Source organism: Idiotropiscis lumnitzeri, chromosome 11, assembly GCF_059441095.1.
Source record: "Idiotropiscis lumnitzeri isolate Australia: NSW breed Sydney's pygmy pipehorse chromosome 11, RoL_Ilum_1.0, whole genome shotgun sequence".
In the NCBI taxonomy this organism is placed as follows: domain Eukaryota; kingdom Metazoa; phylum Chordata; class Actinopteri; order Syngnathiformes; family Syngnathidae; genus Idiotropiscis; species Idiotropiscis lumnitzeri.
The window spans coordinates 16,916,698-16,941,604 of NC_142401.1; the positions used below are offsets into that span (position 1 = coordinate 16,916,698).

General features: G+C 40.3%; 1 protein-coding gene and 1 pseudogene across 1 annotated transcript in view; both read left to right on the top strand.

Annotated features, from left to right (window-relative positions):
• LOC148327707 (immunoglobulin-like and fibronectin type III domain-containing protein 1) overlaps positions 1-6,408 on the top strand; it is a 35,647-nt gene extending 29,239 nt beyond the window's left edge. Inside the window, exons 17-28 of the mRNA XM_088309991.1 lie at positions 220-344; positions 414-555; positions 669-962; positions 1,104-1,400; positions 2,237-2,416; positions 2,501-2,629; positions 2,713-3,021; positions 3,143-3,228; positions 3,330-3,522; positions 5,460-5,756; positions 5,826-6,152; positions 6,245-6,408. Coding sequence (XP_088166117.1) covers positions 220-344; positions 414-555; positions 669-962; positions 1,104-1,400; positions 2,237-2,416; positions 2,501-2,629; positions 2,713-3,021; positions 3,143-3,228; positions 3,330-3,522; positions 5,460-5,756; positions 5,826-6,152; positions 6,245-6,249 — 2,384 coding nt within the window. The 3' untranslated portion in view covers positions 6,250-6,408. The remainder of the gene's footprint in view (positions 1-219; positions 345-413; positions 556-668; positions 963-1,103; positions 1,401-2,236; positions 2,417-2,500; positions 2,630-2,712; positions 3,022-3,142; positions 3,229-3,329; positions 3,523-5,459; positions 5,757-5,825; positions 6,153-6,244) is intronic.
• A 4,184-nt stretch (positions 6,409-10,592) lies between these two features.
• LOC148327708 (immunoglobulin-like and fibronectin type III domain-containing protein 1) lies at positions 10,593-22,079 on the top strand (annotated as a pseudogene).
• Positions 22,080-24,907: the final 2,828 nt, after the last annotated feature.

Here is a 24,907-nt window from a genome sequence, read left to right on the forward strand (position 1 = left end):
TCTTCAAATACATTAAAACAGAAATTCTAGCATGTGTAGAACAAAATAGAAAGGAAATGCTGAGAGATTCATGAGGTAAGTGCGCTCAAATGAGCATTAGTCTCCAAATGGATGAATTTGTCAACTTTAAATGCATGCACTATGATAAAATAAACACAACATGCTGAGGCCTGCAGCGATTGTTTACTTTCCCTAACTTGCCAGTTGATTAATCCTCAGATCCCGGCGTTCACTTCCACATCGGCCTCTCCGACTGCAAAGCCATCATTGGGGAAGAGGCGGAACTTGTGTGTAAACTAAGCAGCGAGGACTGTGAGGGTATCTGGTACAAAGACGGAGAAGAGGTAAAGTCTTGGAGACTAATCATTGTTTTGGATTTAATCAGCTTTGAATAAGAATGAATTTGCTTCCAGATCAAGTCAAATGAGGGCATGACCATTATAAAAGAAGGAAGCTACCATAAGCTAAAACTTCACAAAGTTCCAGAGGAATTTGCCGGAAAATATAAGTTTGAAGCTGATGGACGGAAGACCGAGGCCTTGGTGGTTGTTGAAGGTAAGCTCAAAAGCAATGTTCTAAAATTGTATGTTGTGTAGTTTGAAAAAAAATATACATACAGTGCCTAAAGTATCTCTCCAAAATTGATTTTATTTATTTATTTTTTTTAGATCCACCAAGATTTGATCCGGAGGACCTAAAAACCTTTATCACTCCTGTTACGGTGAAAAAGGGCCACAAAGCAACCTACAAGTTATCCTATATGGGACGAGAGCCTATAAAAGTTCAGTGGTTCCTTGAGGGGCAAGAGCTTTCGGATGAGGCCAATATCAAGCTGGACACTTTGGACGGCTGCACACGTTTGCTTCTGATCAAGCTGCAGCGAAAGGATAGTGGGGAAGTCAAGCTGAAGCTCAAAAATGAGTTTGGTACTGCCGAGGCCTTAACTGAACTTATTGTACTAGGTATGTATTGAACTGAAGTAAACAGGGGAATGTCAAACATAATCCTGCATGGCTTTGGGGTATTTGGGAGTTTCTAATGTCTTTTCAAACAGTGCCAAATATTTAGTTCTGCTAATGAATGTCCGGAACATTGCTTGACAGATAAGCCCACTCCCCCAATGGGACCAGTGGAGATTGTCGAAGCTTCCTCCTCCGCAATCGAGATTAAGTGGCGACCACCGAAAGACATCGGCGGCTGCAAGCTAGACAACTATATTCTCGAGAGGCAACAGGTTGGCCGCAACACCTGGAAGAAGGTTGGGCCCATCGGTCCACTGGCCAAATACCGAGACTCAGATGTAGACCACGGTCGCAGGTACTGCTACCGCATCAGAGTGGAGACTGAAATGGGCACCAGCGAGCTGATAGAAACGGATGACATTCAAGCTGGAACAAAAGGTAAAACAGACCTATTGTGGATGCATTGAATCAATATTCACAACTGCGGGCTACGCACAAAAATTTGATGGCCAATGCACCGTCCCTTTAGGAACTTGTACATTTTCCTGGAATACCTGATGATTTACTCACATGTTTGTGTCTAAAATGTACGGAAATTGTGGTCTTAGTGTCGGGGTGGAGGGTTAGTTAGGTGGGGGAATGGGGGGGTATTTTCAAACGTACTAACATTGTATTGTGTGGCAAAAAGAATTTTAAAAAGGGTTACTTTTGCCTGAATTTCACATAAAATCAACTACAATTTGGTTTTCAATTGGGGCCCTTTTATGCACATGAAAGCCTTCAGAAAATTAGGCCCTTGGTCAACAGCAAATTTTAATCAGATATGGATTCATGTCTCCCTAATCGTAATTTTGACGATGTTTTTAAAAAAATGTCAACTTTTTTCTAGCACGTCAGGTTTTTGAGTTATTTTCATTTTTATGTTAAAGTTAAACTTTTTTTTAGGGATTCATAGGTATAACTTTTCAAAATATATTCTACATGGCGCTGAACTAAACCCTTAATTCATATATATTACACAATATAGTAATATATTGCATATATTACATTGTTATTACATTACGATTTGGAAAACCTGACATGCAGTTGAAAATACGAGGGAAGATTCATCGACAAAATTTTGCATGCATTTCTGGTTTAAAAAAAACAATAATATATTTGTGAACCAGAGAAGGGTGAGATAAATTCTAAAATATTTCTGTGTTTAGCCTGTTGGTTGAAAAGAAAAACCTACTAGATTTCTAACAAAGGATCCTGATGTGTTATGTACACAGCATACCCTGGACCTCCATCAACACCGAAGGTTGTCAGTGCCTTCAAAGACTGCATCAACCTCTCCTGGTCTCCTCCTGCCAACACAGGAGGCACCAATATTCTCGGATACAACCTTGAAAAGCGCAAAAAGGGAAGCAATCTTTGGGGTCAAGTCAACCCGCCAGAAGAGATGATCCGAGGTAACTTAATACGTCCTTCAGCAATATTAATTGTTGCTGAGTTTTTTTTTTTGTTTTGTTAAATTGTTGTTTTCCACCCCACAGCTAAAGGGTTTGCCGTCAAAGATGTGGTCGAGGGAATGGAATACGAATTTCGTGTGTCAGCTATAAATAATTCCGGAGCTGGTGAATTCAGCACACCTTCGGACTTTGTCTTTGCTAGAGATCCCAAAAGTAGGCGGTAACTAGAAATTAAGGGTCAGTTATGTTAAAATCATCCTGAAAATGTTGTATTGATTATGGATTGTGCGTTGCAGAACCTCCAGCAAAAGTCATCGATTTGAAGGTGACCGACTCTAGCTACACAACTCTATGCCTGGCTTGGGTAAAACCCAAGTACATTAAGGGGGTCCAGGACGAAGCCAAGGGATACTTTGTGGAGATTCGTCCCGCGGAGAGCACAGAATGGAATCGTTGCAATTCCAACTTAGTCACCACACATTTCTACACTGTGAAAAACTTGAAGTCGATGGCCATGTACTGGGTGAGAGTGATCGCTGTCAATGATGGAGGAGAGGGAGAACCACAAGAACTGGATAACTACATTCTTGCTATGCCGCCTCCCGGTGAATAACTATTATTTCCCCTTTGCTGGACCGGTTTAAATCTAATCGAAGTGCCAGCTTCACTGTATGCAAAATTTTGTGTAAAATACAGTAGAAACCATTTGGTCTTTTCATTACCTAGTGAGACCACGCTTCACCGACACCAAGATCAAGAGTTTCATGGTGGTGCAAGCCGGAAATTCAGCGAGACTAACAATGAACTTTGAGGTAATGGTCTTTTGAAATGAGGGCCATTTAGATGGAGAAAAGCAAGAATGACTCATCCTGGAAGAGATCTATAGGTCATTCTGGTTTTATATCCCCCGCAGGCCTCACCTTGGCCCGAGGTCACATGGCTGAAAGATGACGTGCCGGTCACAAAAAAGGTGACGATTAGCAACGCGGAAGGCACATCGCAGCTCTTGATTCCTTCTGCCGAGCGCTCGGACTCCGGTGTCTACACCATTGTTGTCAAGAACATTGTTGGTCAAGAAACCTTCAGTGTTGAAATAAGAGTCACAGGTGAGTGTAAGGGAAGCGGATTGGATACATGGCGCAATTCTGATTCTACGAAAACGGAATCCAAATTGGATAATTATTTGACTATTTATGACTTGCGCAAATGCTTCACAGGACCGGCCAACTTGTGTCCAAATTGCACATATACAATACAAAACAACTTTATTTATATAGCACATTTCACAACAGCGCTTTCCGTATGGTGTAATATAAATTAGCAGGAAATTAGAACACAAACAATAGATACCAGAGGAACAGCAGAACAGCTACACCCTCAGTTGCTGAGTCGAAAGCTAAAGAATAAAAATGTGTCTTCAAACCAGTTTAAAAAGTGGACAGAGAGGGGACTTGCCTAACATTGAATATATCAGCCTGTAGGAGCGGATTTCTATTGTAAACCGAAGACAGCCTCTGCAGTTAACTTCGAAATTATGCACACCTGGCATTGTGAGTTAAAGTTGATTTTTATTTTGCATATTTTTGGTCTATAGTAACTTTGAGCATAATCTACAGCATTGAGAACCGGGATTGGCAACTGGTAGCCGGCGACAACACTCTGACCAGACCCTTGATTAATCGAACACCCCCCCAAAAACAATAATATATATGTTGCGGTTCTTTAATTACAAACTCAAAGAATTCATTAAAAAAAGCGCAGATAAACTTCAATATATTTTTTCTGAAAAAACAACAAAATGGGAAAACGAATCCCAGAAAAAAATGTGAAAAATGCAAAGTATGAAAAACTATTGAATATGCGTCTCCGCGGGTGCCAAACTACAAATATGCATGGGTCATTTGTAGTTTTAATATCACCAATCACCAACAGATGGCAGACATGTCTTAGTTGTGCTTACACTGGATCTTTTACTGCCCTACACTACAAAGTGAATAGGACTGATATTTTGGGACAGTGATATGCTGGACAAATATAGAACCTCAATAATTTATAAATTCTGAGTGAGTTGATTTTTGTGAAAAAAAAAATATGCCTCATGAGTTTTTACACTTAATGTTGCTTTGTTATTCAGTTTTGTGCCATCCTTGAATGTTATTTTTTCATGCAAGGAAGCCCCAACAGGCCGCTGTCCTGCCTGTTCAAGTCTCCCTGCTGCAACACGCCTGATTAAAATAATCAGGAACTTCTTCAGAGCTTGCTGGTAAGCTGATCATTTGAATCAGGTGTGTTACATCAGGGAGAGATGGAGATCCTTGAGGACTGGACATGCTTTGCATAATGGATCTTCTCTATTTGCAAATGTATGTATATTAAGAGGAGGTATTTTGAACACATTAAAAGAAGAAATCTATTGAGGAGGTTCATGATTCCCCCCCCCCCTATTAGAAATGATGAAAAAGGGAGGTTCCCTCTAGCTCAGTTGCACATCACTGATTTGAATATTGCATATGACTGGACAGGGAGTGCTCAATTTATGATGAAGCTTTATTCCTACATCAACAAAGCATCCCAAAATTTGTACTAGAATGCACTTAGACTCTATTGTGAAACTATACTAACATAGTAAAGTCATACAGTAAATATTTTTATGAGACAGTTCTAAGCCGTAATTTTTTTTTTTTTAAAAAGGAAAAAAAGATGCTAAAATGCCATGAAAATGCAGTCATTCAGGAGTTTAGATAAGGCCATTGCGCACAATTTGTAACCACAAAACAGCGTACATCAAGAGTAGGGCGGAGCATCCTTTTTGAAAGCAGGAGTTACTTCTTAATGACTGAATATTTAAGGGATTTCATACACACCTCTGAAATAACAAAATTGCTAACATGGCCTTGAATTATATGGTAGTAATCAATTACATTTATATATTTGATGGTTCTCTCAATAATTGTCAACATACTGTAAATATTAATTTACAACCCTTTATTTCTATAAATCGACTCATGAAACACCAAACTTTTCTTTTTCTTTTTAATTCTAGATGAGCCAAAGCCACCAGGCCCAGTGGAAATAGAAGAAAATGTTCCGGGCACTGTGACCGTTTCGTGGGAGCCTTCCCCAGACGAGAAACGTGATGACAGGTTGCATTACATGGTGATGAAGAGAGACTCCAGCAAGCGAACATGGAACACGGTGGCAGATCACATCTTTAACAATAAGTTCACAGCCTGCAACATAATGCCGGGCAGAGAGTACAGGTTCCGTGTCTATGCAAAGAATGACATGGGCTCCTCCAAACCCTCCGAATCTCCAAAGTGGCTGCTATCCGTCAAGAAAGGTAGCTACACTAACAGATTTTCATATAACGATAACATCTGAGGTAATTCCCATCCACACTTTTCTCCAGAGAAGTTCAAAGTGACCATGCCGCAATCCAAAACCTGCAATCTCCAGTGCCCCCCAAAGTTTCTCGTCCCGCTGAAAATGCACAGTGCTCCCCAAGGATACGAATGCTACATGAGCTGCGCTTTAAAGGGGGACCCGACACCTCATGTCACGTGGCTCCGCGACAACATTAGCCTGAATACCAACACCAATTACTACATCTCCAACACCTGCGGAGTTTGCTCTCTGCTCATACTGAGGGTCGGATCCAAGGACACCGGCGAGTACAAGGTGGTAGCGGAAAACCCCATGGGGAGAGCAGAGTGCTCCACCAAGTTGACAGTTAGGGGTAAGTTTTTTCCAGAAGATGTCTCTGCACAGTATTTGGCTGCATCATGGATAAAGATCTAAGCAAACCTCTTGTCTTTGTTTTTGTTCCAGAATAACATGTTAAAAAGAAGATGCAGGGCCTGTGACCAGGAAAAAAAATATATAAACTGTCACTCGAATGCAATTATTGCTCAACGTTGCAAGAACCCTTTCTTCTTTGACAGACCCTTGTCAACTAATTGTATTGAATACTTGATCAGTAAATGATGGCATCCTATTTATTTAATTCAACACCAGAAAAAAAACAATACATTTTGATGGTTCTGTCAAGTAAAATTGCCTTACAAATACAGTGTACTATTTCTAAAAACGCTTTCAGATAGCAAAAATGTATGCATGTCTAACAGTAAACAATATACTGGAGAAATTAAACATAATCACGTTAAAGGTGTAGTCAAAAAATTATTTGCAAGAAATTGTTTTATGCTCTTGTGTAAACCTGGCATTCGGACTAATGTTGCATAGGTGGAAAACCAGGAACAGAATCCACCCATTTTTCACCATCTCAGTGGGCGACCATTTTGTCACTTCGGTCAACTGAAAATGACATCACAGTTTCTCAGTGCTCAGGTAATGGCCAATCACGGCTAACCTGTTTTCTGAAGCTGAGCCATAATTGGTTGTCAGCTGAGCCCTGAGGAACCGTGATGTAGTGACAAAATGGCCGGCGTCTGAGGTGGCTAAAGATGGACGGATTTTACTGCTTAATTCATATTACGCAAATGCAATATTAATCAGAAGGCCAGTTTTAGACAAGTGGGCCTGCATAGAACATATTCTTGTAAAGAAATGTATTGGGATGACGTCCCCTTTAAATACATTTCAATCAAAGCTGGATGTTCACAGTGTGAGTTTAATGTAAATAAAACTTTTCGACTTGAAATAAAGAGTGATTTTTTTTTTTTTTAAGCAATGATAGTAGCACTACAGGAGGATTGCCAAATTATAATTAGGGGTATTTCCAGAAATAGTGGCTCTCCCGCTAGGAGACGGCGTCCTCCCCAATTAGTAACTGAATGCGTCATCCAACACAGACATCAAAGATTTAACAGCTGAACCTATTTCAACTCCCAAACAGCAGGACCAAAGCATGGATCGTTTCTCAAATGACTTCGAGTAAGTCTTACCGCATGTTGTAAAAGAATTCCCTCTGCGGTATTCATCTTTAACAAAAATAAGTGCGACAGGAGACTGATCACATCACAATTTTTTGTGCTTTATTGCTACCTTAGTCATACTGTAAAAAAACAAAAACAAAGCCAATGAAAAGTCAAGCAAGTAGGCCTACGGGTTTAACCAAGTGTACCTTCATGTGCCAGGTGTTTTTTTTTTATATTGCTGGGGAAACTAGTTTGTTGCATGCCTGCCAATAGTAACCTTGTAAAATCAGATGTCGGTACTGGTAGCGGGCCCGGCTCGCCCATATGGCGAGATACATTGCCGCATATTGTGCTGAGCGTCCTCTGTACGTACGTGGTTTGTTTTTTCCACATTTTGCTAGCTTGTGGGTTTAAAATTAGCGCAATAAAACCGAGACAATTACCATCTTGACATGCATCAAGAGTCCGACGTACCAGAAAGAAGCCCTATATGTTTCAAAATAAAACATTATTCAGCCTTGAATAATAAGTAAACCAGAAGTACTGGAATTTCTTAATTTTTTCTTTTATTGATGCCCTCCTCTTGGTTAGTAAGCATATGTAAATCCTCGATGGAGCGTGTGCGATATAAAATCTCACCAAGGGCGCCGCATTGGCTGGGGCCCAGGCTGACTGTTACTAATATAATCTGTGGACCTCCTTTAATACAGTTTCAATTCGCCAACATCAGGGGGCAATACTGTTGCTCTCTGGCATCTAGCGAACCAGTTGTACACTTCCCATTAATGTTCACCGTACTTCTCTGTGATCAACTTGCAATCGATCCAGAGCGTATTCTGTCTATCGCCCGGTGTTAGCTTGGATAGGCTCCAAAGGTTTGAGTGAGTGTCAATGTTTATTTGCCTTCATGAGCCCTACGATTGTTCAGGGTATACCGTGCCTTTTTTCCAACTCACCTGAGACCATAATGAGGACAAGGATGGATCGCTAATACGACAAGACATGTTTTGGATGTCTACCAGCCCAGAGATACCTCAAATAAATGGGTTCTTAAGAAACCCTTTCACTGGGTTCTTCGTTAATGGAGAAGGTCACAAAGGTCCAGCCATCTCTACATATTCATATTTCTGTTTATTCTGGCACCAGGTGAAGCCTGAAAATAGCAAGAAAATATAAAACACTTTGACACTTGCTGAAGGAGTACGCTGCTAATTTATACCCACATCTTCTAGCATTACCCCCAGTGCATATTTTTTTTTAGGGGGGTTGAGGTCCAAGTTTAGTGTCACTGAAGAAGAGAGGGTCAACTGTTTGCCTCAGCAGGGTGCCACTTCTCAGATTCAAGGGAAGGGCGCCTTTCAGTACGAAACGAAATAAAACATTTCGATTTTGCAAGAAAATTACAGACTATGCAAATTTGATTTATGTTAATTTATTTGCTTTCTGTTTTGGTCTGTCCAGTATGTGCGCAAATTGTTGAACATTTGGCCACATTTGCTAGACTTTACTGGTGTGCAATACTGATATATTTTTTGTTATGTATCTTTTTTTTTTATAACAATACACAACACATTTAATTAAAGTAACACTTGCCTTTTGATTGGTAAATGTTAATAGAGAGACGGAGGCTGGGGATGGGCCAATACCATTCCAAAGACTTTCTAGTAAAACATATGTCAAAAGTAGACATTCTGGTGTTGAGGGAGGGATTACAAGGCTTCATGGTTGCAAATCCTCTCATGCCCCCTTTTCGAGAACGTATAGCTTTTTAGGGCCAAAGAGCATGTGAGTAAACCTATCCCTAAGGGCCGCAGTGAAAAAGCAAAGGGTAAGGTTACGTCTCAAAAGCCTTCACTCCCACTCGCAGGATTGAGCTGGCAAGACATCAGCGGATAAAAGTCGACTTGGAAAATAGTGAGTAGATGCACAAAGATGCTGAGCTGATTCTCAAGTATGATTTATAGCCCTTAAACTTATTTTATGTGAGATTATATGCGCACATTTGATGACTTGGTTCTCAATCAAGGTTTTGCATGTGGAAAATGAACAGTTTATACAATTTTAGTCCTTACTCAGTTTTAAAGCAAATGAGAATGCTTACTGTAAGACGATGATGCTATATAAACTTGTTAAAGACAGATTTGACAAATCCAGGTGAAAAATTAAAAACTGTGGTGTATATGATGTGTTTACCATTGTGAAGGGATGACACTACACAGGGGCTAAGAGAGGGCTATAGCTCCGTCAGAAATCTGTGTATCGCCAGCTAAGGCCAAAAAGCATTTTATTTGTTTTTCTAAAATATATTAATATATTATTTTTTCTGCTCTGTATGTATCTATCTTCCCTTTAGCCGCAGGAGAGGAAACAATTTTGGAGCCACCCCTGCTGTAGAATAGCCATGCAAATTGGAATATTTGCTTTACCTTTAGACATTTCACAACCTGTATGTGTATTTTAATCTATTAAAAAAATTTCTCAAGCAGGATAAAACCCACAAATTGTTATTTATAAATCAACGTAGCTGCTAATTAGTATCATAGACACCTGTGAACCACACGTACAAAACTGAATATGAGATAATCATTTCACGAAATGAAAAAAAAAAAATAATTCTTAAACTTAACAAGGTAGTTGATTAAAACAATGACAGACAAAGTGTGGCTTTGTGTCACTTCAGTGACTGATAGCTTTATGAGTTATGTGACCTACTGGTTGCAAAAGTTGAGCTGGTCACTTGCTATAGGCGGCATCCAAGTATTTGATGACCACGGGAGTTCTGTCATTTACGGTTCAGATGGAATTAGCGACTCGTGGATATTATACCCTAACCATTCTCGTAAAAGTTCACTCTACAGTATATTGCGTCAAACTGTAATACTATGTGCACTGTATTCACTATCAATGTCCAATTGTAGATTTTACTTTAAAATCAAATATGATGTTATACATGAGCATAACTACTTTAATACACACCCATGATAGAAATATTGCTCGGTTTATGTACCATTCATACGCTGGTAATCCAAATTTGTACATAAGTGGAAATGTGCCATAGTCTAGCAGTAACCTAAGATAAGAGTAAATCTTCGTTAAAATTAAAATAATCTTGATTGAAATGGGGGAGAGTCAACAAATAATGAATGGGTGTGCTGTCTATTATGAACTCAGTTTTATAAAACAGAATGTTTACAAATGTTCCAAAAAACAATTTGCACACAAGTGATTGAATTGGTTGTGTCAATTAATGAATCTGTAAACTGTGAGAGCAGCTATCCAAGCTGTGCTTCTAAAACAAAATGTTTAAGATACGTAGAGTTAAGGATGTGGAGCCCACTGCCCCTGGGCAACGTAAGTAACTTTTTTTCCTCTATTATTTTAATTTCATTTTTATAGCTCCTTCTGAAATAATCAGGCAATGTTTGCTTTAAATCCGAAAGGTACAACCTTAGGATTCCAGCTATTTCAACAAATACCGTTATTTTTTGACAGTGAATATCAAAAAGAAGTCCAGGGTACCGGGTGTGATGATCACACAATTTGTAGAGGAAGTCCCTGAAGGGATGAGTACCCCAGACTTTACTCGTAAACCCATAGCGCTGACCATTCAAGAAGGTAAGGCGCACACACCCGTGCGTTAAAGCCATGCGTGTTTTTGTTTACGAGACATTACGGCATGATAACCAGCGATTTGGACGACTCATTTCCAGGAAAGCTTGCCATTTTCAAAGCAATAGTGAGTGGCAAACCTGCGCCGAGGGTGTCGTGGATGAGAAATGATGGGGAAATTGATGAAGAAAATTACAAAATGGTCTATGACACGTATTCTGGTGAACACTCGCTGCAGGTGAGCTCATAGCAGTGACTCAAATAAATTGCACTGATGAAAATATGAATAAGCAAGCGGAAATACTGCAACTGTTGTATCAATTTTTCATTTCCGAAGATACCGGATGTGTCAGTGGAACACGCCGATATTTACAAATGTTTCGCCACAAATGAGTATGGAAAAGCAGTTGTCACAGCGGCCCTTAATATCATTGAAGGTAAGTCACTCACATACTTAAATAAAACATCACTGAAAGGAATTCATTGTCCTATATTGAAATGTGTTCCTTTCTAGTTGGCTATAAAAAGAGCAGAGCCTTGCAGCAATCTAGAACAGGTACACATTTCACACTGCGGCACATGTAAAGTCACACATACACTGAATTAATTAAAAAAAAACAACCTTCTTCAATGCATCTCAGCTGTCCGAGAACTTCCCGAAGACTTCAAGAAGGCCTTAAAAAACACGTAAGTGGAACTCCAATGACTCAGTGAGACGAAAGCTGGTGACAATTGCTTGATATCGTTTGATTCCTTCTCCATGTAGGGTTAACATGGAACCTAAACCTGAAATCAAACGAGTCATTGACCACAGGTTTTGGGAGCTTTTGTTGAGCGCTGAAAAAAAAAAATTATGAGAATATCTGCAACGAATATGGTGTCACAGATTTCCGCTGGATGCTGAAGAAATTAAATGAGAAGAAGCTGGAGAGGGAACATGAGCAAGATAAGGTATTTTTTTTCCCATTTTTATTCCACAGTTACCACACAGTGACTGTGTGAATGTGAGTGCGGATGGCTGTCTGTCTCTGCATGCGCCCAGCAACTAACGAATTCAAGGGCGTATTCCGTCTTTTGATTGGAGTCAGCTGGAATATGCTTCAACAGCCCGCAATCCTGAACAGGATATGCAGTATTGAAAATGGATGCATGGAGCCTGTCTGCAACTTAATATGACAATGTAATGCAGTAATACCATGTCTTGATATTCGTAAAAACAGGTCATCGAGAAACTTTGCAACCTTAAACCCATCAAATTCAAAGGTGATGGAGCAGAGTTTGAGTTTGAAATGTCCCTGAGAGACCCGAAAAGTAAAATCTTCTTGTATAAGGTAAGATGAATTTGTTTCAATTTAAACATTCTTATAAATGTGAGTGGGTGTGGGAAAAAAAAGTTAAGATTTCTATACGATCCGACAGGATGGCGTAATGGTTCCTTTTGAAGAAGGTATAGAGGTAAAACATGGTTTAAAGCAAGTGGGGAAAAAGTTTGTGTTCAGCATCAACGGTGTTAATCCTGAAGATGCTGGATTAAACCAAGTGGAAATTGATGGAGTCAAAATCGTCTCAACTGATTTAAAAGGTGAGATGGCACATACATATTAACGGCTCATATCGTACGTACCCTGAAATATCCTGTTCATGAAGTTCCCAGTGCCAACTTCTTGGTCAAGATCCAAGATGTGACAGCGGGAGAACGAGAAGATGCCGTGTTTGAGTGTGTCATTTCACAACCCATGAAAAAACTCAAGTGGATGGGAAAGAACACCCCACTGGGGCAAGGAGACAAATACGATATAACCGTGTCGGAGGATATGCTCATTCATTCTCTGCTGGTGAAGGACTGTCAACCACTGGACAAAGGGATTTATACGGCTGTGGCTGGAACCCAATCGTGCAGTGCCTGGCTTATAGTGGAAGGTACGCACACACTTATCTTTGAAAGAAATGAATCAAAATGCTAGCAGTGTTATGGTTAGCACATCCACTTCACTGTTCTGAGGTTTGGGGTTGGATTATCAACATAGCCTTCCTGTAGGGTGTTTGCATGTTCGCTCAGTGCTTGTGTGAGTTTGACTCTGGCTTCCTCTCAGTCAAAAACATAATTGAAGACTTGAAATCAGGAGTTTCTAAGGTCAGGCCCGTTTGGCCTTTTGTGTCCCACTGCATGTTTTTTTTATTGGCTAGTGTCAGTGACAAAAATTAATTTGCAAGGCGCCACCTTAACTTTGATCGCTCCTCACCATACATACCACACGCACTCTGCGTTCCAGGATTCTTCAATTCATTCCAAAAGTCTGCACTACTTGATATTTTTTATTTCCTGCCTCAAACAACTGGAACACTCTACAGCACCTGGTGTTAGCTTGTTCTGCACGTTTTGTTTGCTACATTCTATGAAGTAAAGTAACATTAAGTAGGTCATTCTATAAAATTGTACAGTTGGTTTTATATGTATTGGTATTTGTTTTTATTTCGCTTGTTTTACTCTGCTGTCCATAGCCAGGTTGCTGCTGCAAAGGAGAATCAGTTCTTAATTAGTCGGATCAATAAAGGTTAATCTTGTATAATTAAAACTGATCAAGTGAAAAAGCGTGCATCAAAAGACTATGAGAAAGAGTAAAATGTCGAATGATAACACATTGTTTTTTGATAAAATAAAATTGAAATAGGTTGAATGTTGCAAGGTGTCATATAGGTCTATAAAAGGTGTTATGTTATGTATGAAAATAAAGGAAATTAAATGTTATGTTATTTGTTCACACAAAATGTTTTGAGTTGAATTTTTGAGATTGTTTTTCATCAAAAATAAAACTACTGACAACTAATATTAATTTTCTTTTGCAAATGTTTACACCAAGATGACATTTAGGCTGTTCCTTCTTTAAATGTTTAACTGCTTGAAATGTGCTAACCAACAGCTTTTTAAATTGATTCACTAAATTGTCTATAGGTGTGAAAATGAAAGGTTGTCTTTATATATGCGGCAGGCGACTTGTCCAAGATGTAAAGGACCTCTCATTAGGATAAGCGCTAAAGAGAAATGATGGTTGGATTAATTAAAACACCAGATAAAGCCTTTTTAACACCATTATATCTGTATTGTTTTCATAATAGTGGACAATGACCCTAACTTGGTTGGAAAAAAGAAACCTCGCAAAACAACTCGAGCAGGAGGCGGCGGAGCACATCTAAAGATTGCTGAGGAGCAAGAGGTCAAATTACAGAAGGATAGAGACGAGTTGCTCGCGAAGGCCAAGGCAGAAGCTGAAGCTAAAGCGAAGGCCAAAGCGGAGGCTCAAGCAAAAGCTGAAGCAGAGGTTGAAGCTAAAGCAAAGCAAGATGTTCAGGCCAAAGCAGAGGTTACACAAATTGAGACTAAAATTAAATCTAAAGCAGAGGATATGCCTAACCAAAAAAGTGAAACTAAAATTCCATTTAAAGCAGAGGTTAAGGCGAAACAGAAAAGTGAGACTATAATTCCAGCTGAAGCAGAGTTTAAAGCTAAACAAAAAAGTGAGACTACAATTCCAGCTAAAGCAGAGGTTAAAGCTAAACAAAAAAAGTGAGACTATAATTCCAGCTGAAGCAGAGTTTAAAGCTAAACAAAAAAGTGAGACTACAATTCCAGCAAAAACAGAGGTTAAGGCTAAACAAAAAAGTGAAATTATAATTCCAGCTAAAGCAGAAGCTAAGGCTAAACAACAAAGTGAGACAAACATTTTAGCTAAGGCAGAGGAGAACACTGAAGCAAAGCCAAAATCCAAAACCAAACCAAAGGAGAAAAAGAAAGCTGAGAAAAAAGATAATGGTAAAGACACAGATGCAGCCAAACCAATAGCCACCAGAGAATCATCACTGACAGAAATTGAGCAAGAGGAGGCAGAAGAAGAAGAAGAGCAAGAATTTGGAGCGCAGGAACTGGAAGTAGAGGATGAGCAATATGAAGAGGAAGTTGAAATGAAAGAGGAATATGAAAAGGGAGTGGAAGTGGAAGCTGAAACAGAAGCTCCTCGCAAAGAAAGCCGAGGCTGCTGCTATTGCCAAATTATCTGATGATATAGAAGAAGTGGAGCCCGTTTTACAGAAAAAGAAGAGAGTGAGAAGAGGCCCACTTGTTCCTGATACTGTCATTGGTAAGATAAATGAGGTCACATGCTGCATTGATCACGTTAGGGTTAGTTTCTCACATGAATGTGATCTGAACCCTGTAGATGCAGGTGTTTTCTTTACCAGTGGTTTGTCGGACGTAAATGCCATCATTGGTACAGAGGCACAGTTGGTCTGCAAACTGAGCAGTGAGGACTGTGAAGGAGTCTGGTACAAAGACGGAAAACAGGTGAGTGACCAAGGGGTTGTTTGAAAGTAGTTGCAGTAGTTTTTAATGGCTCCAATGTGTGTTTTAGATAACATCCTCAGATGATGTCTGCATAGTTGAAGAAGGGAGTTGCCGCAGCCTTGTGTTAAAAAACTGCAAAGAAGAGGATACCGGAAAGTATCGCTATGAGGCAGATGGCCGTAAAACGGAAGCGATGGTATTTGTTGAAGGTAGCGACAGTTAAAAAACAAAACAAAAGAGAAGCCCTTGAAGAAGTTGTTTGGTGATGAATGGCGAGTATAAAACAACGTGCTCTTCCAACAGATCCCCCGAGAATAAATGAGGATGACCTCATGAAGTTTTTAAAACCGGTTATCGTAAACAGTGGGAAAGACGCAGCCTTCAAGCTGTCCTTTGTTGGCCGGGAGCCGATGAAAATCCAGTGGTATAATGAAGGCGAAGAGATATTGGAGGACACCCGGACAAGAATTGAGAAGTCCTCCACGCACAGTTGCCTATGGCTGCTCAAGTGCAACCGCAAATCCTCAGGGGAAGTGAAGATAAAGATTAAAAATGAATTTGGAACAACAGAAGCAGTCACACAACTCATCGTTCTAGGTATGCACCGCACCGTGAAAAAAAATTGCCACCATGATTTGAATATTTTGGACTCATCAAACCCATTTTAAAATCTCACTGAGACAACCAAAGAAAATACAAAATGCAGTTACACTAAAATCATTTTTATTCAAAAACACATCTTGCCATGCGGAAAACTTTGTTAAATCATGAATTCTTTCCGCATGCCATTGTTGCCAATTGTCTTCATGGTTAAATCATTGAACACTTCTCAACTGTGTCAATGTGAGGCCACAGTTCTTTGACTGTCTTTCTGGGTTCTTTTGTGACACTGTTGATGTGTCGCTTTTACACTTTTGGAATAATTTGGGGGACAGGACTCCTGGTTTACCACAGTTGCCACATCTCTCCCTTTGTGAAAAGGTTTATGACCAAAGTTTGTTGGAGTACCAACCAGTGATACACCCTCGCTGTACCAAAGAGAGATTTCGCCGCTCCTTCCTGCCGACTGCTGTCAGACTTTTTAACAAGAACATTGGGTCAGGCCTACAAACGGGAGGGCATTAGTGCAATTGTGCAGTCCTAGGATGCAATGTACACTACTACTGTACTTTCAGCCAATGGTGTACTTAAATATTGACCAATGATGTATTTTGTTTACTATTACAGTATTCTTATTACAGTACTTCTATCACTGCAGTATTTCTACCATTGCAGGACGTTCACTATTACAGTGCTTTTATCATTGCAGTACTGTATTTCCTAGCATTGCGGTACTTTTACTATTACAGTACTTTTATCATTGCTGTATTTTTCTATCGTTGCCGTACTTTTACAATTACAGTACTTTTACCATTGCAGTATATTTTATCATTGCAGTATTTTCTATCATTTCAGTACTCTTACCATTACAGTACTTTTATCATTGCAATATTTTTATCATTGCAGTATTTTCAATCATTCAGTAGTTTTTATCATTACAGCAGTTCCCCCTCTGTATAATGGACAGGCATTAGGAGTGTTTCCTTACACTAGATACGTTTATACTGTGTATATTTGCATGCTTTTTATGAATGTCTGCTGCTAATGTTATACATTAACGGCTACATTACGCCGCCGACTCTGTGTGATCGATATCTTTGCTGCTGTAACACCTCAAATTTCCCCATTGTGGGACTAATAAAGGACATCTTTATCTTTATCTTTAATCCCTTGAAAACGAATTTGCTTCCAAGCCGACAGATTTTAGTCACTTTGTACCTGAATTTCCTTGGCTCATCACATAACATCTTTCTTTTGCGATCTTGTTGCCTACTTCACTCGGTCAGATTGCTAGGATTTAACTGATTTCTTAACTCAACATATCTCACAGTGAAACGGCTTGGAGGGCTCGATCAAAATGTAACTCATCTTTCCAGAAGGTGTGACCAATCACAGTTAATTCATGATTTAACAAAGCAGGGCAATTCATTTTTCACATTGGACCTGATTGGTCACTCTGGTGACCCCGGACCAGAAGAGACTAGCTTAACGTCAAACATCATCATTTCGGGGCCATCAATGTTCCAAAAAATATAAATCTGCTAAGATGCAAAAAATACGAAGTAGGTTAAAAACTTTTGTACAGCACTTTATTGTATTACTTTTTAATGACAGTGACTTTTCATTGCAATCCACATCTTTCATTTGACCCCAGACAAACCAACACCGCCCCTAGGCCCTGTAGACATAATCGAAAGTTCTTCACACTGTATTGAGTTCAAATGGAGGCTTCCCAAAAACAACGGAGGCTCCCCGATATCCAATTATATCCTGGAACGCCAACAAATTGGCCGAAACAGCTGGAAGAAGTTGGGAAAAGCTGGTCCTAAGGCCAAATACAGGGACTCCGATGTGGATCACGGAAGGAAGTACTGCTAGCGCATCACAGCTGAGAATGATCAAGGCATCAGTGAAATGATGGAAACGGATGACATTCAAGCTGGGACCAAGGGTGAGTCATTAGCACAAGAAAAGAATCTAATTGGTTGTGACTCACAAATGTCATCATTGTAGCATACCCTGGACCCCCTACCGGCCTGAAAATTGTAAGTGCTTTTAAAGATTGCATCAACCTTACATGGTTTGCCCCTTCAAATATGGGGGGGGGGCCAACATTTTGGGATACAATGTGGAGAAACGAAAGAACGGCAGCAACCTCTGGAGCCTCGTCAACCCACTGGATGAGCCCATCAAAGGTAAAATTCTGGACAAGAAATACATGGGGGTATTTGGCTAAAACCAGAGTTCCATTGAGCCAGTGGCTGTATAACTAAATTTTTTTTTACAAAAGGCGCAGTAGTCTGTCATCAACCAAGATCATCATTATTAATAATTGTATAAAAAAAACTATTAGGCCAGCAGTATAAAGCACTAATATGTTTAAACTGTCTTGTGTACTCCCAGGGAAAAACTATGCCGCAAAAGATGTTGTTGAAGGAATCGAGTATGAGTTCCGTGTTTCGGCGATCAACATTTCTGGTGTTGGAGAGCCAAGTGCACCGTCTGAATTTGTTTTTGCACGGGATCCAAAGAGTGAGAAGTGTTGCAAAATCCAAAAAATTCATACAGATTATGTGTCCTGCTCAATACCTCAATCATAACATTTGTTGACACTTTTAGAGCCCCCTGGAAAAGTCAGAGACCCGAAGGTGACTTATTCTACATACAGCACCTTATCTCTGACATGGACCAAACCAAAGGAAGAAGAAGTGGTCCAGGATGAGGCCAAGGGATATTTTGTGGAGATTAGGCCGGCGGAAACCCCAGAATGGGGTCGTTGTAACTCAAGCGCTATAACTATGAACTCCTTCACCATCATGGGTTTAAAGTCAATGGCCATGTACTGGGTAAGAGTGGTAGCCACTAATGATGGTGGAGAGGGTGAACCCCAAGAGTTGGACATTTACATAATTGCAATGCCTCCCCAAGGTGAATCAGTCATTGAATTTTTATACTCTATATCTTTTTGCTCCAATTTCCCACACTCATTTTGTGTACTCATTCCATTTCAGTGAAACCGCATTTTACTGACAAAAAAATGAAGAACTTGATGGTAACGAGGGCCGGCAACTCCACAAGGGTCAACTATAACTTTGAGGTTTGGAAAGGAAATGAGCGCACCACCCATCAGTTCACTTCAGATCGATTTCTTGAACCTTTGTCTCACGCTGTTGGCAGGCTTCACCATTACCAACAATTACATGGCTCAAGGATGGGATGCCTCTTCCCAAGCATGTGACGGTGAGCAATTCAGACTCTTCAACACAGTTAATCATTGCATTGTCTGAGCGTCAGGACACCGGGATCTACACACTGAACTTGAAGAACATCGTTGGACAGGAGTCGTGCATTGTTGAGATAAGAGTCACAGGTACAATTGGTAGAATGTTCTGGTCATCCTCAGCAAGAGAGCTGCATATGAGTAATCCCAGTGTGAAAGTTCTTTTGTGGCTTAACTTTGATTATTTTCCTAGATGACCCCAAGCCTCCAGGCCCGGTGGAGTTGGAAGAGAATGTGTCTGGAACAGTGACGATTGCTTGGACCGCCTCCCCGGATGAGAAAAAAGATGACAGGCTGCACTACATGATCACCAAGCGCGACTCTGTCAAGCGCGGTTGGCATACGGTGGCGGACCATCTTTTCAACAACAGGTTCACTGCTGTCAACATTTGCCAGGACGGCAGTATAAGTTCCGTGTCTATGCCAAGAATGACATGGGAACTTCTAAACCCTCTGAGTCGCCAAACTGGGAAGTGAAGCGAGACAAAGGTGAGGACGTGTGACAGCTGGTGGGACACAGCTGATGTTTTGGGTCAACACTTTATTGCTTAATTCTGCCGCTAATTCGCACAATTGAATTTGATGAACCTCAGTTCACCTACTTCCAAATTTTATTTAAATGTTACAGCTAATACTGACCCCAAAGGAGCAATGCACAAACGCTTTTTAGAATCTGAACAGATCTTTTTAAGTGTAGTCACAGTGTGTGGTGTACGAGGTGATCACACATTGCTCCTCCGACAATCTCAGAGTCTCATCAACCAAATCTTAACTGATTAATATCTAGAGCCCGACTGACCAATGAGAGCCTGCGATGTTCCCGAAAGACTCGTTTGTAATGTCAATTCCTTGCCTTTTTTATTGAAGTAAAGCTGGCTACAAACAACTATTTTCAAAGTATGAACAACCCCACACATGAGGAGGAAATGTGTGTGCTGACATCTCTTGTAGTGTGTGTTGTACTGTACACCAAATGACCAACACAACACTCCATGCACAGAGTAATATCACCCCTAAAAGTTTCCTCCTAAAAGAATTTGGCTGTCATAGTACCAAAACTGATTTGTGAGAGGTAGCATGGTGCCACAGGGCCTCCAGATTGCTGGAAAATATGAAAAGGGAGAAATAATAGCAGATCAGGTGGAGGGGGGAATCACTCATAGGGTTAGATCAGGCTGGAAATGGCTCAGAATATTTTAAGGCAATAAATGACTGTAATGATACCAATTTCCATCCCTTCCTATTTTCTTCTATCCAGGAACATTTTCTTTGACTCTCCCTGCTTCAAAGGATTGCAGCTTTGAGGCTGCTCCCGCTTTTTCTGTTCCGCTAAAAATGCGCAACACTACAGAGAGCTATGAGTGCTACATGAGCTGCGCTGTGACTGGAAACCCCAAACCTTACGTTACTTGGTACAGGAATAACATCAGCCTCAACACCAACAGCAACTACTACATCACCAACACGTGCCGGGTCTGCTCCATGACCATACTCAAAGTGGGGCCCAAGGACAGCGGGGAGTACATGGTCGTTGCAGAAAATGCTCTAGGCAGAGTGGAATGTTCAACCAAACTCCTTGTCAAAGGTGAAATCTATTTTTTGGACATATTAAAGGTTATTATTTGTAAGTATGCATTTTAAGCATGCTCTTCTTTTTTTTTTTTCCCCAATCATCAGATTAGGGTGATGGTATGGCCCGGATCAACTGGAGAAACATGCACCTTTAAGAAGAAGAAAACAGAAAAAAACAAATCAAGTTTAGTTTTACCCAGAGTTCTGCTCATTGGGATTATTTCAATAAGTAAACAAGACAGACCAACTTAATGTTGCTGAAGAACTAAAATATTTGAGGAATTCTACCAAACGTATCCACAATGTGTGTACTTTCCAAGTTACAATACCAGGATTGAAAATGAGTTTTATTTTACAGATTTAAGCAGCTCCCGGGTGTCTTAATAATGTGCCCGTGACATGTCTGGGTCAAAATTTACTGCAAGAATTAAGAAATATAGAGACTTTCCCCAAAACATTGAAACATTTCTTGTCTTGATAACACCTGCTTATTTGAAAGGGCGGATCTGTCTGATGCCAGTGACTGACTGGACATCATGCTCCATTTAATGTTTGGCCAATGGTGAGTCTGGCCTTTGTTCCAGTGATGATGGATGGAACTTGAGCTTTGGACTAGAGCGGCTTGGACTTGTAGGAGTTGACCCAAGAATGTGTGTAAGTGTGCGTGTGTGCGCGAAGGGTGTGTGTGTGTGAAAGTCAATAAAAGTATTTTTACTATTGGAGACTGTAGTTCATATATTACACTGTGTTTATGTGGTGCATGGGCAAATCATCGAACAAATCATCAAAGACTAACAGTAATAATGTGCTACAAATTCAATCAGCAATTACATATGTGCCGCTAAACATAAGCTACACTAATCACTAATCTGTGCATCGAGCAAAATGTAGCTGCAGCTCTGCTTAGCCTTTGGCTCTGACACGACAGCAAGGGTGACGCACCTTGGAATGTGAGTGTTTGTGCGTGATCATGGTGGTGCATGGTTAATTTCAAACTTGATGAATGGGCAGGACCTTCAGAGTCACAATTATTTCAAATGAAGCAATTAAAAAGTCAGATTTCAATAATGTGTCACCTTTAAATCCCCCCCCCCAAAAAAAACAGCTTGAAAATGTGTATTTTTTTAAAGGCAGTTGTGCTATGCCAAAATATTTAAACTACTAAACCCAACCAACGAAACACATTTGTTCTTCTGCTTTGTAGATGTAATCCATTTAATAGCACTTAATTTGCTGTGGTTATCTCGCCCCGTTTTCCTGAGTAGTTATATGTTAACTGACGTTTAACTGTTAAGAAGTAGTGTAATTGTTAAGAAGTAATGTAATTTTAAAGAAACATCTGGTCACTCCTTGTTTCACCTGTTGGTGGTGTCAGAGGACCCTTAGCAATATCACATTGGCCAAAAGACAAAAGTCAAGGTGGGGGATTGGCCAAAAATATGTAAAGGTTAACCAACATGAAGACTGTCTATCCAAGACGTCAATATAATTACTTGGCATCTGTTTGTTTTTATTACTGTAATTTCACTTCAAAAGCTTTATAAACCATCCTATTTTGCTTTTACAGAGAGCCATAAATGATAGTGAAAAAAAATTGAGTGCATTACATCCCGTGTCAATCCGCGGGAAACAATAACCTTGTTAACGACTCTTGTGTTTAACAAGATTCCTGCGTTTTGCCATTTACGGGTGAATTCTGGAAAGTAAACAAAACAATGAAATTTTATTTTTAAATAGTCCTTGAAGGACACTTCACAAATGACTTTGGGTTGTTAGTTGGTTGGAAATTTCAGTGACTAGAGAAAAAAAGCCCCGGGGTGGATGAGCTCTGCCCAGAGTCTCTAAAGGTTTTGGATGTTGTGGGGCTGTCTTGGTTGAGACACCTCCACAACATTGCATGGGAATCGGGGACAGTGATTCTGGGTTGCCAGACGAGGGTGGTGATAGGGTTACTTTTTCATCTAATATTGTCAATTATTTTGCTCTAATATTTTGTATTTTGGGCGGCACGGTGGCCGACTGGTTAGCACGATGGCCTCACAGTGAGAGACAGCATCGGGCGTGGGTTCAATCCCAGCTCCGGCCATCCTGTGTGGAGTTTGCATGTTCTCCCCGTGCCTGCGTGGGTTTCCTCCGGGTACTCCGGTTTCCTCCCACATTCCAAAAACATGCATGGCAGGCCGATTGAACACTGTAAATTGCCCCTAGGTATGAGTGTGAGTGCGGATGGTTGTTCGTCTCTGTGTGCCCTGCAATTGGCTGGCAACCAGTTCAGGGTGTCCCCCGCCTACTGCCCAAAGATAGCCGGGATAGGCTCCAGCACCCTCCGCGACCCTAGTGAGGAGAAGCGGTACAGATGATGGATGGATTTTGTATTTTTCGCCAATATTGTTCAGATTTTTTTTTTGCATGCATGCATGGACCCCTTGATTGTCTTTATATAAATTAAAGTTATTGTAGTTGTTAATACAGTGGAACAGTGGAAGTGCTTAGCAAGTCCTCCGTATCATAGTACAGAGGTGCAGGGTTTTCTGTGTGGAGTTTGCATGTTCTCCCTGTGCCTGCATGGGTTTTCACAGAGTACTTTGGTTTCCTTACACATACCAAAGACATGCATGTTAGGCTAATGGAACACTCTAAATTGGCACTAGGTGTGTTTGTCTCTGTGGGCCCTGCAATTGTCTGGCAAACAGACCATGGAATACCCTGCCTACTGCCCAAAGACAGCTGTACTAGTGCGATAGGCTCCAGCACACCCACAACCCATGAAGGGCAGCTCAGCTAATGGGTGGATGTATGTTATTTTTATGAAATGATGAGGCCCCTTATCCAATAGTTTTTCTGTCAACCATGCTACATTGGATTGTGTAACATTGTGTTTCATCACTGTTTTGCTCTCATTGGGTGAGAGGCGAAACATCTGAGACAAACAGAGCAGTCCAGTTTCGATAGATTCAGTGCCCTTAAAATTAAATGACCAGGATGAATGACAATATCCACAAGCATGTCACAGTGTCATGCGTTGGCATTTATTACAACAGATTGAAATACACAATCGTGCTCACGCAAGGCATAGTTGTGTTATTGCTAAGGCCCCCAATAACTGAGCTGGGGCTGCGTGCCAGCAGTCACCGGCTCCATGAGGAGCATGAATGACTTGGAACATGTGCGGAAATACCCTCCGGGGGCACAACAGATGCAGAGCGCATTTATCATTGTCCAACCATAAAGTGCTTGTTGCCACTATTCACAAAATGCACTAGGGGTGACAATATATTGCAATACTGTAACATAAACCCCCACTAGATGCACAAGAAGGGGACCGAGCCCTAGAAGGGCAAAAATTAATTAGATGATTGACAATGAATAGGTTATCAAACTAATCGAGTACTATTTTGATCATTGAGTAATCATTTACGTTTTCTGTTTAAATGAAAATTTTCCAAATCTCCTGAATTTGAGCCTCTCGTCAGCAAACGAAAGCAGACTAATTATCTTGATGACCTTTGCAAAATCTGTCTTGAACTGATAAAAAATGTTGCCCACTTTCTGACTGACTGACCAAAGTAGTAATAATCATTTTATGTTTTGTAATTCAAGTCCTGCTTTTTAACAGAGATGGAAATCCAAAATGTAATCAATTAATCAAAAAATAAACTACACAATAATTGTTCATTAAAATAGTCATTAGTTACGGCCCAAATGTCGCCAGTAGTCAAAAACCTAATGCCCTGCCTCATAAAATATTTCCAATTACCTGTATGTTTTGACCCATAAATATAACACAAACCTTGATACTAAAACAATTTGGTGTTTCAAACTCATCATACATTACCTAAACAAATGGCTTTCATATTATTTCACTTGGAAAAAAAATGCACCTGAAGCATGCATGTATGTTCCCTTTTATAAATACCAACTGTCAAGCAATAACGAGCACCTTCATTTGTCATCTTGAGCTTTTTAATAGCCACTCCGCAGAGCAAAAACATCCACATACAGCAAAGATTCTCCATTACTTACGTTAACATACCCGGCTAAATTTAGCTCCTCCACGAACATTTAAAGATTTCATTCTCTTAGTCAAGATGCAACACTTCAACATACAGGCCACTGAGAAATTTGAGGTACTGGTAACGATTATTGTTCATATCTTTCGTTGGGTGCGTGAAGGTGAAGCATGGTTTGGGTTCAGCCAGCTGGCGGAAATTGAT